We start from the raw sequence: 16,671 nt of genomic DNA, 5'->3' as shown, positions 1-16,671 counted from the left end.
TTAAAATTTCATTTGTCCAGAAAGAGCAAATGCTTAATAACTCCCATGTACAAGCTCCAAAAAATCTCAAACTTTTCATGCAACTTAATAGTCGCGGCCTGAAAACATCTATACAATGAAATTCAGTTATACAGATAGCGCCACCTAATGGCGACAATAAATGTCATACTTTACGTTTTTAGCTACTGTGCCAAGCTCGTTGAAGGGATCCAGTTGAAAATTGGTCAGAAAGGCCTTAAGATGTTGATCATGCCCCACACCGAATATTGTAACTTTTCGCCAAAGGGCGTGGCCGCTACGGTGATGCAAAGTCTGAAGATTTTTCGTGACAATAAAAGCTGCATTAACTTGACCGAGATGATCCTATCTTCTCAAAATTTCACACTTTTGATGAGAGTCCAGCCCTTAACACATCTACGAACTTATATTTCATCTTACTGATAGCGGCACCTATTGGCAATTTTTTTTCTTATGATTATTCTTCAATTTTTTTCTCCAACCACGTTAAATGGACCTACCTCATATTTGCTCAGATGAGGGTTCCTGCCTTCATGATGTTACAACACAAAGTTTTCGCGAATCGCTGTGGGCGTGGCTAAGCGCTGTTCGCCAAGAAAACAACGCCAATTTTGAGGGTCTAAACATGCACAGAAACTCATGAAACTTGGCACACACCTCTGGCCTGGCAAAATGAGCAATATTATATCATTTATTGTCCTATTTTTACAAAAATGACTCAATAGCGCCCCCTAGAAATTTTGAACGAAGCAGCCCCGGTTGTGCGTTTAAGCAACATCTTCGGAAATTTTTAGGTGTATGAGGGAGCCCAAGACCTACAAAAAAAGTCTCTTGGACCCATATGCTAAAATGAACAGGAAGCGAGCTACGAATTTTTGAATGTCCCATTTTTGAAGATTTTACACATTTACTGGGGCATACTTTTGCCCACTTCTCCTACACGTTTCATCCGACTGAGTTAAGACTTGACCTGGACCATGTCAAGACCTGAGCCAACGACAGGGGGAAAAATCTTGACTTTTTGAAATACTATATGATGAGGGCGGGGCATACAAATTTGTGTTTCGCACTGAAAAAGGATATGCTTAATAACTCCCCGGTACATGCTCCAAAAAATCCCAAACTTGACATGTATGTTTATCATCAAGGCCTAAAGGTATCTCATTGACAACATTCAGTTATATATGCAGCGCCACCTAGTCCTTGAGCCATGAAAAAAAAATACCCCACTTACGGTATTTTTACAAAAATTGTAAACTCATTCTCAGTGTGATAACTAAGTCATTTATGAATATTCTTTTACTTTCCACCACTCAAAATGTTCACTGGCATCAGACCTATCCAAACATATGTATTTTTTATTTAGTTTTATTTATTTTTCATAGCCTCTATAGACGTTAAAAGCAGTATCGTGAATGAAGGATATGCTTAATAACTCCCCGGTACATGCTTCAAAAAAATCCCAAACTTGACATGTATATTTATAGTCAAGGCCTGAAGGTATCGCGATGACAAAATTCAGTTATAAATACAGCGCCACCTAGTCCTTGAGGCATAAAAAAAACAACCCCACTTACGGTATTTTGTACAACATTTGTGAACTCATTGTAAGTGTTATAACGAAGTCATTTATGAATATTCTTTTACTTTCCACTACTCAAGATGTTCACTGGTATCAGACCGTTCCAAACATATGTACTTTTTATTTTGTTTTATTTATTATTGATAGCCTCTATGGACAATAAAAGCAACATCGTGCAATGAGTACGAGCGATGATGGGGATATATACTTTTGCAAAATATACCAATCGGGTCAACTCATTCCCAAAAAATAAAAAAGGATGCTGATTTTTGCTGATCTTAACAATCACCAAAACCCATTGAGTTGACACACACATCACACTTGGCAAAAAAAAATCCACATGTAAAGGTTTATCATGCCATGTTCAAAGAAATTTTGCTCCTAATGTGCCAGTACCCCAATGTGCGAGTACCCCAACGTGCAAGTACCCCAACGTGCAAGTACCCCAACGTGGCCCGGGCTGCGAGGGCCCTTTATAGCTGCTCGCAGCTCTAGTTCTATTTATTTTTTCAGTCAGCATTCCAGCATTCACTCGCAATTTCTCCCAAAATTGCATTTTGTAGTTCATCTAGTCTTGCGTTGTTTTGTTTGTGTGCGACTAGGCTGTAGTAAGTTCAATGTACAAAAATAAATGGAAGGTTAATATTGGTGTAAAACAGCCACTGTTATAAAATGTATTCTCCATTCTTTGTGGCACTGACGCTGACAGACAATCATCTCTCAGAGGCTTTTACTGTAGCTGTGAGTACGTCGTGTAGTAAGCACTCCCCTGACACTGACTGGGATGGAGCCTGGAGGATACACACAGCTTCAAACACACAAAAAGCCACCAAACAGTTTTGTGCCTCCAATAAAAAGCGTCTGTACTGCCGACCTCGCTGTCTGTACGGGGGCTCACTCGAGGGGATAGAGCTTTGTCGAGCCTGACGCAGCAGTGTTTCCAACACATACTTTGTCTCGCTGCTACAGCAAGCAGGACTCATTAAAGCTGCCACGGGCCAGAAGAGCCGAAACTGAAATGCCACGAAGACAGTAGATGCAATCAAAGTCATCAATCATCAAATACGTCAATTTGGTGATAAGAGATCCTATTCATTTTTTTTTTTTCCGACAATGCAGGCATTCAGGCATACCTCCCACCCCCGCATCCCACCATCCCATAATGCATTGTTGTCTTTCACTCTCCTCTAAGATGAGACTGACAGTTTGGTAATTACAGTATTCAGTGCAACAATAAAAACGAGCCGCGAAAGCGATTGTTTTGGGTGAAATTTGGAAAAAGGTGCCAGCTTCCCATTCAGACACCTTCTTTTCCAGCCATTATCACACACGCACATCAGGTGGTGTTCACATTTTCAGCCTATTTAAGGCATCAACAAAGATGCCGCCTGTACTGAAAATCTTGCAGTGTAGCTGGAAAAAAAAAAAAAGAAAGAAAATAAAATCTTCATTCCCAAAGCTGAGCGGGTATCATTTCTACAGATTAGTCAGGTGCTGTTTGTGTGGCCTAGAAAAGCAACTGTTGATTTGTTTGATAGGCCACAAACAACAATGGTGTATTAAATACACATCCCACACACTGTGCTTGAATATTTTAGATGTGTTTCTCCACATGTCAACACTTCCTTTCAGCTAATTACCAAAATCAGGTGACAAAATGTTGCAAGAAATGGCTGAATAATACAAGGGAAGAATGCTTGTTGGATCTATCTATCTATCTATCTATCTATCTATCTATCTATCTATCTATCTATCTATCTATCCATCTATCCATCTATCCATCTATCCATCTATCCATCTATCCATCTATCCATCTATCTATCTATCTATCTATCTATCTATCTATCTATCTATCTATCTATCCATCCATCCATCCATCTAGATAGATAGCATCTAGATAGATAGCATCTAGATAGATAGATAGCTAGATAGCATCTAGATAGATAGCTAGATAGCAGCTAGCTAGATAGCTAGATAGCAGCTAGTTAGCTAGCTAGATAGCTAGCTAGCTAGCGAGCTAGCTAGATAGCTTTCTATCTAGCGAGCTAGCTAGGTAGCTAGCTAGCTAGAAATGTATCTAGCAAGCAAGGGAACTAAGGACTTTAGTTTTAATTTCAAACAAAAACAGAAATTGCAAAGAGTTCCCAGGGTCAGCAGCATCTTTTTTTTTTCTTGCTTTGATGTGTGTCTTGATGTATGCTGCTTAGTGCTTATTCACTTATCTGTTAACGGACTGATTGTAGATGGGTATGCAAACTGGGAAGCTACAAATGAATTGTCCCTCGTGGGAGAAATAAAGTTGCCTGAATCTGATCTCTTATCACATGAATTGAAAATGTAAATAAATAGTTCTCTTAAGTTGACACAGTTTTAAATGGATCTTTTACGATGGTGCCTTGAACAGTTCTTCAAAATAGAAAGAAAAGAAAAGAAAAAGGCAGATGTCGATATTCATTAAAATGATGAATACTGGCACCGATAATCGGCCCTGATGATAATCGCTCTATCGATAATTTTTAAATATTTTCATTATGGTAATTTTGACTGCTACCTGTAGAAGTGTACTAAACCATAAAGGGCCTTGCTTTTCGTATTTCGCTCCCCTCAGGTCACTTGGTAATGTTGATACAAGTCCTCCTCAGTCTTGGGATCTCATTAATGTGTGCGAGTGGAATGTTTTCTCCATTAATTGCATTTTGTATTTTGTGTTTGTACACAAGGTTCACAGTCATTAAGCATGACTGTTGTGCAGTTAATTTGCGGCTGCATTTGGGCCATTTACTAAATGATTAGGGCAAACGAATAGAGGGGTAAATGCTGGGCATTGGTGAAAATAAAATGGTTGAGTGCAGTGCAGTTCACTGTAATCCATAGCCCTGTTCAACCGAATACATTAATAAAAAGTTCGATCATGAGCCAGTCCAATGTTTGCCATTTTGCCACTTTATTCATCCATCTAATTGGAGAAAAAGGTATCAGTTTGATGTCATGAGTTAAGTTCCTCGCCGTTTGCCGCTACAGCCATTAACCTTCCCTCTCGAAAGAAGTGTTGCTTTCAAAGCTGGGTAAAAATAGGATGGCACTTTGGATACATTTGCTTCACACACTCAGATCAGGGACTTGTGAAATATTTAAGAAAAACGCTGTTTCTTTTATGAAATGGCCATAAATACGAGTCCAGAACACCACACAGGGAAGCTACATACTGTTCGTTTTTAAATAATATATGAAAGTGGTGTTAGAAATGGGGACTGGGAAATAATGGGCTGCTGTTATGTATTTGCACAAGCGCATGCATGCATGTGTGGTCTCCTGTATATTTGATTGGGGCCCCGTATGTTTTGTCTTGAAGTAGCCATCCTCCAAGTTGATATATTGAGTCCTAAGCAGTAGGGATGTCACGATAAGGGCAATATCGTGATATCGTGATATTAAAACTGCCACATTATCGTCGTCGTCATGTTCACAATATTTAAAAGGAACACATCTGTGAAAAAAGTCAGGTTGATTTCCATTTGTGCAGTTCTAGCACCCTCTAGTGGCTAGTTTATTAGTGCAATTTAATTTTCATTAGGGATGTTTTGGCCTTCTATGTTTAAAATCTATGCTAATTGTCAGATGAAGGGGAACCTAATTTGCTTGTGAAGCGATCAATGTGTGCTTGCATTAGCAAGTAAGTGCCTCAATATTGTTATTACAGATTGTAGGTGGTTGATATGCATTGCTGTAATGTACACAAGCGCAATATTGTGCTTTTTTTTAGTAAGAGCTCTTTTTATTACAATATTGTGATCTTTGTTAAATATCGCCAACGCCCCCACAATATCGTGACAATATCGTATCGTGATATTTGGATATCGTTACATCCCTACTAAGCAGTGGTGCTGCGACAGCTTGTCAACGCGAGAATGAATGAATGAACGAGATTCTTTTTTTTATGGAATGCCGAGCGATAAACCCGCTAATAGATTACCTTGAATCTAATCTGAACGGAATCTCTAATGAGCAATTAGGTTCACACAAGCAGGGTTCAAGGCAATTAGAGCCGTAACCAGAATCGGCTTTAAGTGAAGATGGAGGTGAGCTACCTCGATCCTTCCAGGAGCGGACCTCATCCCCCGTCGCTATCTCTTGGGACACCGCGATCTGCCGCCTGTGTTATGCAAATGAAAAGGGCACAAATTGAACTCGATGGAGATGGGTTCATTCCAATCATGGCCGCCACTCGGCGGAAGAGGTCTGCCTGGAGCGTCGCTGTCGAAATGATGATTTGACATCTGCTTGTTTACGGTTATGTCCATCTTGCGGCGGCGCGTTATCGAATGAGTTCGCACGTTGCTTTTCAGCAGCCGCGCCCGCCCTCTCTTGTCAGCGCCGTTTGCGAGTCCCGGGAACTGCGCTCAGCTATCGCCGAGTGGCACGAAGAGCAAGTTGATGGCGCAGCGGTTTTTATCTCTTTATGAGCTTGTAGCGAAAGGCTGGAGGCAAAATTGGCTCGAGCGCTATGAAAAGAGTTGAGCGACTGCAAGGGGGAGGACCGAAAATAGAGATGTGTCTTCATTGACTGCGTTGTCTCCCTCATCGAGCCCTTCATCCTTCTTGCTGTCTAGTTTTACTCAGCCAGCGGGATCTCTGAAGTCGAACACTCCCGTGGTTATACATTGAGAAAACACAGAAAACTGAAGTACAGAAAACTAGAAATACAGAAAGCTGTGCCGTTAGAGTTGCACAAAAAAAAAACCAACATTCTCATCTCATTGAGTATTAAAATGAACATAACACGAGAAAAGGAATATAGTGCTGAAGTTATCATCAGTAGGTGCGTTTCCATTACCCTCAGTTTTGCGCAAAAGGCAAGTTTCGCAAAAGTAAGCTGGTAATGGAAACACCGGATTTGCGAGAAAAAAACCTCTCAAATATCGCAAAAAAGTTTTTGCGCTCTCATGAGGTGGTTTTTGAGACATATCGAAAAAGAAGTATTTCGCAAAAGTGTAATGGAAACACTTTTTGCGCATTAGTAGTCATGTGACACCCGCCCGGCCACGGCGGAAAGGAATGTAACACGTTGTTTATGTGTATTTTTATTAAACTTGCAATTACTATTTGTTTTGAGAATTATTAATTTTGGTTTTGGATTTTAGTTTTACATGCTGAAGTGATTTGTATCGGCTACTGCACGTCATGAGCGCAAAAGAGAGAGAGGTGTAATCGAGCGAGTCTCCTTCGAGAAGTTGAAGGAGAGGAGAGCTTGAAATCCTGTCCTGCCATGTCTGGTTAATTTAGCAGAAAACATCAGAAACTTTTATCAATTTGTAACCCGCCTTTTACCCAGCCTCTGCATGGGAACAACAACATTTTAGGATTACAGGAAGTAGGAAGTACGGTGCCACTCGCTTTCGTGTCGGAACTGCTTGCCGACTGCCGAGGGAAACACACAACAACAGTTTCTGAATGTTTTTCTGAACTATAATGTGTTGTATTTTAGTGTTATTTATAATAAAAGCACAATACAAAGATCTGTGATGGCTTTTTGGAAAGCTGGTTCGTATTATTGGCATTTCTATTCATTTCAGTGGAGAAAAATGATTTAATTGAGATACCAGTGTTTTGAGTTATGAGCATGGTCACAGAACATATAAAATTCATATCTAAAGGCTTCACTCTATCCTTTAATAAATGGTTCATAATAATGGCAGTGTGATCCAGGAATGGGTTGTTTGAATTTCAGTTATTGCCAATGGCAAAATTTTGATATAATGGAGGTTGACCAACATCCTTGTGTTGCATTCTCTGATATAATTCCACATCATTCCATATTTTTAAATATCAATTCTATTTTTCATATTTTTCTCAGTATCATTCCAATTCTCACGAAAAAAAATCACAATTTTCCACAATATAATTATGCATCATTCCACATCATTTCGTATCTTTCACTATCATTCCACATTTTAACCAACATCTTACACATTTTTTTTCCACGGTATTGTTCCAATTCTCACATACCAAAAACTCCACATTTTTCACCAATATAATTCCACATCATTCCGTATCTTTCAGTATTATTCCACATTTTAACCAACATCTTACACATTTTTTTTCCACGGTATTGTTCCAATTCTTACATACCAAAAACTCCACATTTTTCACCAATATAATTCCACATCATTCCGTATCTTTCACTATCATTCCACATTTTAACCAACATCTTACACATTTTTTTCCACGGTATTGTTCCAATTCTCACATACCAAAAACTTCACATTTTTCACCAATATAGTTACACATCATTCCGTATCTTTCAATATCATTCCACATTTTAACCAACATTTTAGAATTTTTTTTTCCACGGTATTGTTCCAATTCTCACATACCAAAAACTCCACATTTTTCACCAATATAATTCCACATCATTCTGTATCTTTCACTATCATTCCACATTTTAACCAACATCTTACACATTTTTTTCCACGGTATTGTTCCAATTCTCACATACCAAAAACTTCACATTTTTCACCAATATAGTTACACATCATTCCGTATCTTTCAATATCATTCCACATTTTAACCATCTTACACATTTTTTTTCCACGGTATTTTTCCAATTCTCACATTCCAAAAACTCCACATTTTTCACCAATATAATTCCACATCATTCCGTATCTTTCAATATCATTCCACATTTTAACCAACATTTTAGAATTTTTTTTTTCCACGGTATTGTTCCAATTCCCACATACCAAAAACTTCACATTTTTCACCAATATAATTCCACATCATTCCGTATCTTTCAATATCATTCCACATTTTAACCAACATTTTAGACTATTTTTTTTCCACGGTATTGTTCCAATTCTCACATACCAAAAACTCCACATTTTTCACCAATATAATTCCACATCATTCTGTATCTTTCACTATCATTCCACATTTTAACCAACATCTTACACATTTTTTCCACGGTATTGTTCCAATTCCCACATACCAAAAACTTCACATTTTTCACCAATATAGTTACACATCATTCCGTATCTTTCAATATCATTCCACATTTTAACCAACATTTTAGAATTTTTTTTTTCCACGGTATTGTTCCAATTCCCACATACCAAAAACTTCACATTTTTCACCAATATAGTTACACATCATTCCGTATCTTTCAATATCATTCCACATTTTAACCAACATTTTAGAATTTTTTTTTTCCACGGTATTGTTCCAATTCCCACATACCAAAAACTTCACATTTTTCACCAATATAATTCCACATCATTCCGTATCTTTCAATATCATTCCACATTTTAACCATCTTACACATTTTTTTTCCACGGTATTTTTCCAATTCTCACATTCCAAAAACTCCACATTTTTCACCAATATAATTCCACATCATTCTGTATCTTTCACTATCATTCCACATTTTAACCAACATCTTACACATTTTTTCCACGGTATTGTTCCAATTCTCACATACCAAAAACTCCACATTTTTCACCAATATAATTCCACATCATTCCGTATCTTTCAATATCATTCCACATTTTAACCAACATTTTAGAATTTTTTTTTCCACGGTATTGTTCCAATTCTCACATACCAAAAACTTCACATTTTTCACCAATATAGTTACACATCATTCCGTATCTTTCAATATCATTCCACATTTTAACCAACATTTTAGAATTTTTTTTTTCCACGGTATTGTTCCAATTCCCACATACCAAAAACTTCACATTTTTCACCAATATAATTCCACATCATTCCGTATCTTTCAATATCATTCCACATTTTAACCATCTTACACATTTTTTTTCCACGGTATTTTTCCAATTCTCACATTCCAAAAACTCCACATTTTTCACCAATATAATTCCACATCATTCTGTATCTTTCACTATCATTCCACATTTTAACCAACATCTTACACATTTTTTCCACGGTATTGTTCCAATTCTCACATACCAAAAACTCCACATTTTTCACCAATATAATTCCACATCATTCCGTATCTTTCAATATCATTCCACATTTTAACCAACATTTTAGAATTTTTTTTTCCACGGTATTGTTCCAATTCTCACATACCAAAAACTTCACATTTTTCACCAATATAGTTACACATCATTCCGTATCTTTCAATATCATTCCACATTTTAACCAACATTTTAGAATTTTTTTTTCCACGGTATTGTTCCAATTCCCACATACCAAAAACTTCACATTTTTCACCAATATAATTCCACATCATTCCGTATCTTTCAATATCATTCCACATTTTAACCATCTTACACATTTTTTTTCCACGGTATTTTTCCAATTCTCACATTCCAAAAGCTCCACATTTTTCACCAATATAATTCCACATCATTCTGTATCTTTCACTATCATTCCACATTTTAACCAACATCTTACACATTTTTTTCCACGGTATTGTTCCAATTCTCACATACCAAAAACTTCACATTTTTCACCAATATAGTTACACATCATTCCGTATCTTTCAATATCATTCCACATTTTAACCATCTTACACATTTTTTTTCCACGGTATTTTTCCAATTCTCACATTCCAAAAACTCCACATTTTTCACCAATATAATTCCACATCATTCCGTATCTTTCAATATCATTCCACATTTTAACCAACATTTTAGAATTTTTTTTTTCCACGGTATTGTTCCAATTCCCACATACCAAAAACTTCACATTTTTCACCAATATAATTCCACATCATTCCGTATCTTTCAATATCATTCCACATTTTAACCAACATTTTAGACTATTTTTTTTCCACGGTATTGTTCCAATTCTCACATACCAAAAACTCCACATTTTTCACCAATATAATTCCACATCATTCTGTATCTTTCACTATCATTCCACATTTTAACCAACATCTTACACATTTTTTCCACGGTATTGTTCCAATTCCCACATACCAAAAACTTCACATTTTTCACCAATATAGTTACACATCATTCCGTATCTTTCAATATCATTCCACATTTTAACCATCTTACACATTTTTTTTCCACGGTATTTTTCCAATTCTCACATTCCAAAAACTCCACATTTTTCACCAATATAATTCCACATCATTCCGTATCTTTCAATATCATTCCACATTTTAACCAACATTTTAGAATTTTTTTTTCCCACGGTATTGTTCCAATTCCCACATACCAAAAACTTCACATTTTTCACCAATATAATTCCACATCATTCCGTATCTTTCAATATCATTCCACATTTTAACCAACATTTTAGAAATTTTTTTTCCACGGTATTGTTCCAATTCTCACATACCAAAAACTCCACATTTTTCACCAATATAATTCCACATCATTCTGTATCTTTCACTATCATTCCACATTTTAACCAACATCTTACACATTTTTTCCACGGTATTGTTCCAATTCTCACATACCAAAAACTTCACATTTTTCACCAATATAGTTACACATCATTCCGTATCTTTCAATATCATTCCACATTTTAACCAACATCTTACATGTTTTTTTCCCACCTTATTGTTCCAATTCCCACATACCAAAAACTTCACATTTTTCAACAATATCATTCCGTATCTTTCAATATGATTCCACATTTTAACCAACATTTTAGACATTTTTTTTCCACGGTATTGTTCCAATTCTCACATACCAAAAACTCCACATTTTTCACCAATATAATTCCACATCATTCCGTATCTTTCAATATCATTCCACATTTTAACCAACATATTGCAAAATTTCACAGTATCCTTCAATTTCTCACGTACCAAAAAAAAAAAAAGTGTATTAAAAAAGTCCACATTTTCCACTAATATGATTCCACAGCGTTTGTGGTTCCACTCTATGACAGACTGCCTCCCCTGAGAATTCACCACTCAACATTTTGTGTTTATCTTTATATGGAACTTAAACTGCCTGTTTGACCTTCCACCCCATGCTACCTAATGTGTCAGATGTGCGATAATAACCATTTCCATCCAGTAGCAGCCTTTCATTTGTCTTAAAGAGAATTCATATATCAAGTTTAGTTGTCTTCATTAATAGTGTTAAAAGCTTGCAGTGACGGGAAGTAGCGCTGCGTCACAATGTGATTGAAGTTACGACCTTCGGGTCAATTGCATTCAGCCAAACGTAAAAAAAATAAATAAAAATAGATGGGTTTCTTCTCACTGGGCACCTTTGGTTGTTCTAGAACTCTCTTTGCGAGCCGACATGTCTAACTGCCCCTCACCACTGGGCTGCCCGACCCACTTCTCAGGCTCGCCGGGGATGAAGATCTACATCGACCCCTTCACGTACGAAGACCCCAACGAAGCCGTCCACGAGTTTGCCAAGGAGATCGACGTCTCGACTGTCAAAATCGAGGAGGTCATTGGCGCAGGTAGAGTCAACTCTCTTATGTTCGCGTCTCCGTGGCAGCACACAATTTAGTCAGGGTTGCAAAGCCGGCCAATCAGGAGGACCTGCGGACATGAGCTGAATGTAGGCCAGCTACCGTGGGATATACCGTAATTGCATTGGAAATTGCCCCCCCCCCATGTGTCCTGGGCCTTTCTGATTATAGTTCATTTCAAATATGTTCGACCATTCCTCTTACTATAAATGATAGGATGTAAATTTGTTTGATGTCTTTGTTTTCAAATGATCAAGCAGTCTCTGTTTGCTTTCATAGAAGGTGCTTCTTACATCTCGTACAGCCTTTTAACGCCACGTGGTTGCTTTTATTGAGGTAAAAATAGGACTGGTAATGAGTTTGGGCCTGGAATAGCTCCTCTTAAATTGGCCGTCTCAGCAAGCGAGGTGAGAGAGAGAGAGAGAGAGAGAGAGAGAGAGAGAGACAGCTACAACCACTAGGGGTGTGCCCAAAAAATCGATACGGCAATATATCGTTGCGGGCCTCATAACAATACATGTATCGATACGCAGGCGTCAGAATCGATATTGCTCATTAACTTTAAATAGGCAGTTAACGTTTGCCTTTGCAGCTTGCAGTGTACCCAAAAAATAAAAACCAGCAGCGTCTTTGAAGTTAATTGCTTTCAATTAATGCTAAAAATAGCTCACCAGTGATTGGACACTGTGTCTTGCTAAGAAAAATGAAAGCAGAGGAAGAATATCAACATTTATTTACTTATAAACTTAACATGGCACGTGTCTCAATGTACCAATTTTAATATATTTTGTTTAAAAACCAAATAGAATGTGTTACATGAAAAAAAAATGCTGTTTTTATTTCCCCAAATATTTCAAATAAGCACATTTTAGAGCTGTAATTTTAATACTTATATTAGATATTTTTGCTTATATCGGCAATAAATTTTTTTTTTCCCCACCACTGGCGGATTCTGACAGCGTAAAATAAATAAATAAATAAATACATACATAAATAAAAAAATGTTCACTGGCGGTTTCTGATGGTGTAAAAAAAAATAAAATAAAAATAAAAATAATTCACCGGTGGTTTTTGACGGTGTGAAAAAAAACAACAAAAACAATCCCCCCACTGGCGGATTCTTCTTTTTTTTTTTTTTTTTTTTTTTTTCTTCTGGAGGGAATGGGCTTCCATACAATTGACATCCTTTTAAATTTCTAACAATGATTTGGGAGCTCCCAAGGTTATCAGTATGTCTTAAAAAGTTAAATGGAAACTTGAGCAAGTAAATACCATCGCTCTCTATAGTTTTCTATAGTAAATATTTTTTTGTTTCAATGTCGAACCAAACAAATGGTTCAGAAGCCTCCCAGGCTCAACAGCATCTTTTATACAGGTAAAGTTAACTGAAAATTTAAATAGCTCCCTGAGATTAAAATAGTTTTAGATTTCCCTTATGTCAGCTGACAGATTTTTAAAAAAAGATATTCGTCAAAATGCCCAATATCGGCGCCGATAATCCTTCCATCCCTAGAATAAATGTCCGCGATGACTCTGTCGTATGTACCACAAATGTCAGAGTAACAAAATACACCAAAAGAAATTTGAACGCAAGGCTTAAACTGTCCTGGTGCTGAGTTGATGACATTGGCTTACTCTTCTAGGTGAATTTGGGGAAGTATACAAGGGCCGTCTGAAGCTGCCCAGTAAGAGGGAGATCTTCGTTGCCATCAAGACCCTGAAGGCGGGCTACGTGGAAAAGCAGAGGCGTGACTTCCTGTCCGAGGCGTCCATCATGGGTCAGTTTGACCACCCCAACATCATCCGCCTGGAGGGGGTCGTCACCAAGAGCCGACCTGTCATGATCGTCACAGAGTTTATGGAGAACGGAGCCCTTGACTCTTTCCTTCGGGTGAGTGATTCTCTAATGAGAAGCTGTCCAAGTGATAAGGATTTGATTATTGCTGCAGTCGTTCGAGAATTAGAACAGTCTGACCGAATGCAAGAGAGACATCAGTTGCTTTGGGAGAGAAATGAGTTGAATCCCATAAAACGAGGATTCTTCCACATCAGGGGTGTCCAAACTTTTTCATTTGAGGGCAAACATACAGAAAATCAGAAGGACGCAAGGGCCACATAATGTTACGAAGAGAAATTGTGTTTTGTCCTAAAAATTGTACAAATAATTTATTTGTGCTTTTGCATATTTAGAAAAATGCTATAGTATATAAAACAATTTATTTGTAATATGGCAGTAGGGTTATTATAGTTTTGGAATTTTTCATTTTAGTTAATTTTCATTAGTTTTCAGGGTGGTTCTGTTTAAAAAAATGCTTAGTTTTAGTTTAGTTTGTTAGTTTCAGTATTAGTATTAGTTTTTTTTTTTTTATGTGTATTACTTGTGCACAATATTTAAAAAAAAACACCATGGGAGCGACGCCATCTGAAGGTGCTTTTCTATTGGCTGCTGCTAGATGACGTCACTTCTGTGTGACAAACGTCATTATTCCGGTTTATATCAAAATAAATCGACTAAAAATCACATTTAAAATCATCCCCAAAGGCTCATGCATTAAATTAATTACCAAAGAATAAAACGAAGGACATGTTTGCTATAATTATAGTTAGTTTTAGTTAGTTTTGTAAACATAAAATGTAGTTTCAGTTAGTTTTCGTTTTTTAAAAAGCATTTTCGTTTTTATTTTATTTCGGTAACAATATCTTTTTTTGAATTTTAGTTTTAGTTTTTTCATTAGTTTTAGTGAACTAAAATAACCTTTAATGGCACCTGTTTTTCGATCCCCTCCCTTCTTACTTTGACTTTCTCCAAATATTTTTGTTTTGTTTATTTTATTTGAACTGAGTCAAGTTTTTAGCAAATGTCGCGGGCCACTGAAAAATGGACGGTGGGCCGCAAATGGCCCCCGGGCCGTAGTTTGGACACCACTGTTCTACATCATGCCCATGAAAACAAATTGTCTGTCTGGCTCACAAAATTGGCAGTAAGGCAACCCCCCCCCCCACTTCCGACCAACTCTTTCCATCACAGCTCCATCTGTTGGATCTGGTGCCTCAAAGGCCCAAAGCAATCAGAATTAAAGTAAGAAAAGGCGTCCATTATTTAAACGACAATTAGTGTGTGTTCTTACATGGTGTGTTTCTTGTACTGTCTCTGACTGCAAAGAATTTATCCAATCATTGGTCCATTATGCACAGTGGACACCTAGCAACTGTAAGATGAATTACAGTTCTTTAGAGGAAAGGTCAGTTACTGCAGCCTGCACATTGAGAGGAGCCAGATGAGGTGGCTTGGCCATCTGGTTAAACTGTCACATGGACGCATGATCAGGTGGTCACCAATTGCCTACGTCGCAATTTAATCATCTGCAAGTGGAGATTATATTGAGGTTCCTTTAACTGTAAAAGCATTTTGCGTGGGTTCCAGCAAGTCCTTTCGCGTGCAGACCATGCCCACCTCCCTCTGCTGATTTTAAAACGATTAATGAGGGGAGCCGCTTCGATTGGCCGGGAGCTGGCTGCGTTCCGTTTAGAGCTGTCAAAATTAATCGATTCATTGACAAGTAATCGATTATCAAATTAATCGACAACTAGACTTAGACTTAGACTTGACTTTGACTACCGGTATTTTAACCCATTCACTGCCAATCCAATTAAAAAAAGGATCTTTGACGCCCATAGTCGTCAATGGCAGTGAATGAGTTAATAGTAGTTTTTTTTTTTTTTTTTTTTTTTTTTTTTTTTTTTTTATTGTGCAAATCATGTCATTTCAGCATGTCGACAGTAATTGTTCAAAATATTTCTGTAGTCCTTCATGAAAGAATACTGATTATCTTCTGTTTTTAATCAAAATAAGACATTTGCAAACATCTGGTTTTTTTTGTGTTTTGTTTTGTTTTTGTTTGTTTTTTGGAAAACAATGACTAAACCGGTAACATCCCACCCCCTTCACTATACAAATATGAAGTACGAAATAAACACCAAACACTGGTTAATAAACAGTAACCAGAGGGAAAAAAAAAAGTTTTGTAATACACTTTAATGCAAAAGTAAAATGAATCTGATTAGTTGATTAACTCGTTCACTCCCAGCCATTTTCACTCAAGCAACCCCTTTCATTTTGACCGATTTGGCAAGGCCCACAGAATATTGTGTTCTATTGCTATGAAAACGGGAAACCTACCAAAAGAAAGATTAGAGTCTCTTCTTTCATCAGAAAAAAAGTATATTTGTATCTGTTTCCATTTTGCAGTAATTGGCATTAGAATATAGCTGAGTTTCATCATGATTCACAAATCTGATTAAAACAGTGGGAAAAAGTCGTTGTTGCAACATGGCCCTGGTTGATCTCTTATACTCTGCTGCCACCAGCTGGCTGTTTTTGTAATAACTACCATTGCTTCAAGCATGCAACAAAGCCTTATGTATGCTCAAGCATACAAAAACATAAATACGTTTTTGGGAGCATGGTAATATTTAAAATAGAATGTATTTATATGTTTTGGGGAGCAGATGAGTTAATCGGATTAATCGATTTTCCATTCCACAATGCCACACAGCGAACCCAGCGAAAACTCCACACGCACGTGTTCACTATTTAATACGTTCCCAAGCTGTACGTTTGCCATTTCCAAATACTTTATAGTTAATCCCTGAAACTATGATTG

The 16,671-nt window shown here is 37.2% G+C and overlaps 1 protein-coding gene across 2 annotated transcripts in view; it reads left to right on the top strand.

Annotated features, from left to right (window-relative positions):
• The window catches only part of ephb1 (EPH receptor B1), a 298,219-nt gene that overhangs the window by 248,652 nt on the left and 32,896 nt on the right, over positions 1 to 16,671 (top strand). The window contains exons 10-11 of one of the 2 annotated variants that reach the window (XM_077515222.1): positions 11,873 to 11,995; positions 13,651 to 13,898. In XM_077515222.1, the coding sequence (XP_077371348.1) occupies positions 11,873 to 11,995; positions 13,651 to 13,898 (371 nt within the window). Of the gene's footprint in view, positions 1 to 11,806; positions 11,996 to 13,650; positions 13,899 to 16,671 lie in introns of both variants that reach the window. The other variant, XM_077515216.1, reaches the window with a different exon arrangement.

This window comes from Festucalex cinctus, chromosome 1 (assembly GCF_051991245.1).
Source record: "Festucalex cinctus isolate MCC-2025b chromosome 1, RoL_Fcin_1.0, whole genome shotgun sequence".
Lineage (NCBI taxonomy): Eukaryota > Metazoa > Chordata > Actinopteri > Syngnathiformes > Syngnathidae > Festucalex > Festucalex cinctus.
This window is presented reverse-complemented; position numbering and strand designations above follow the sequence as displayed.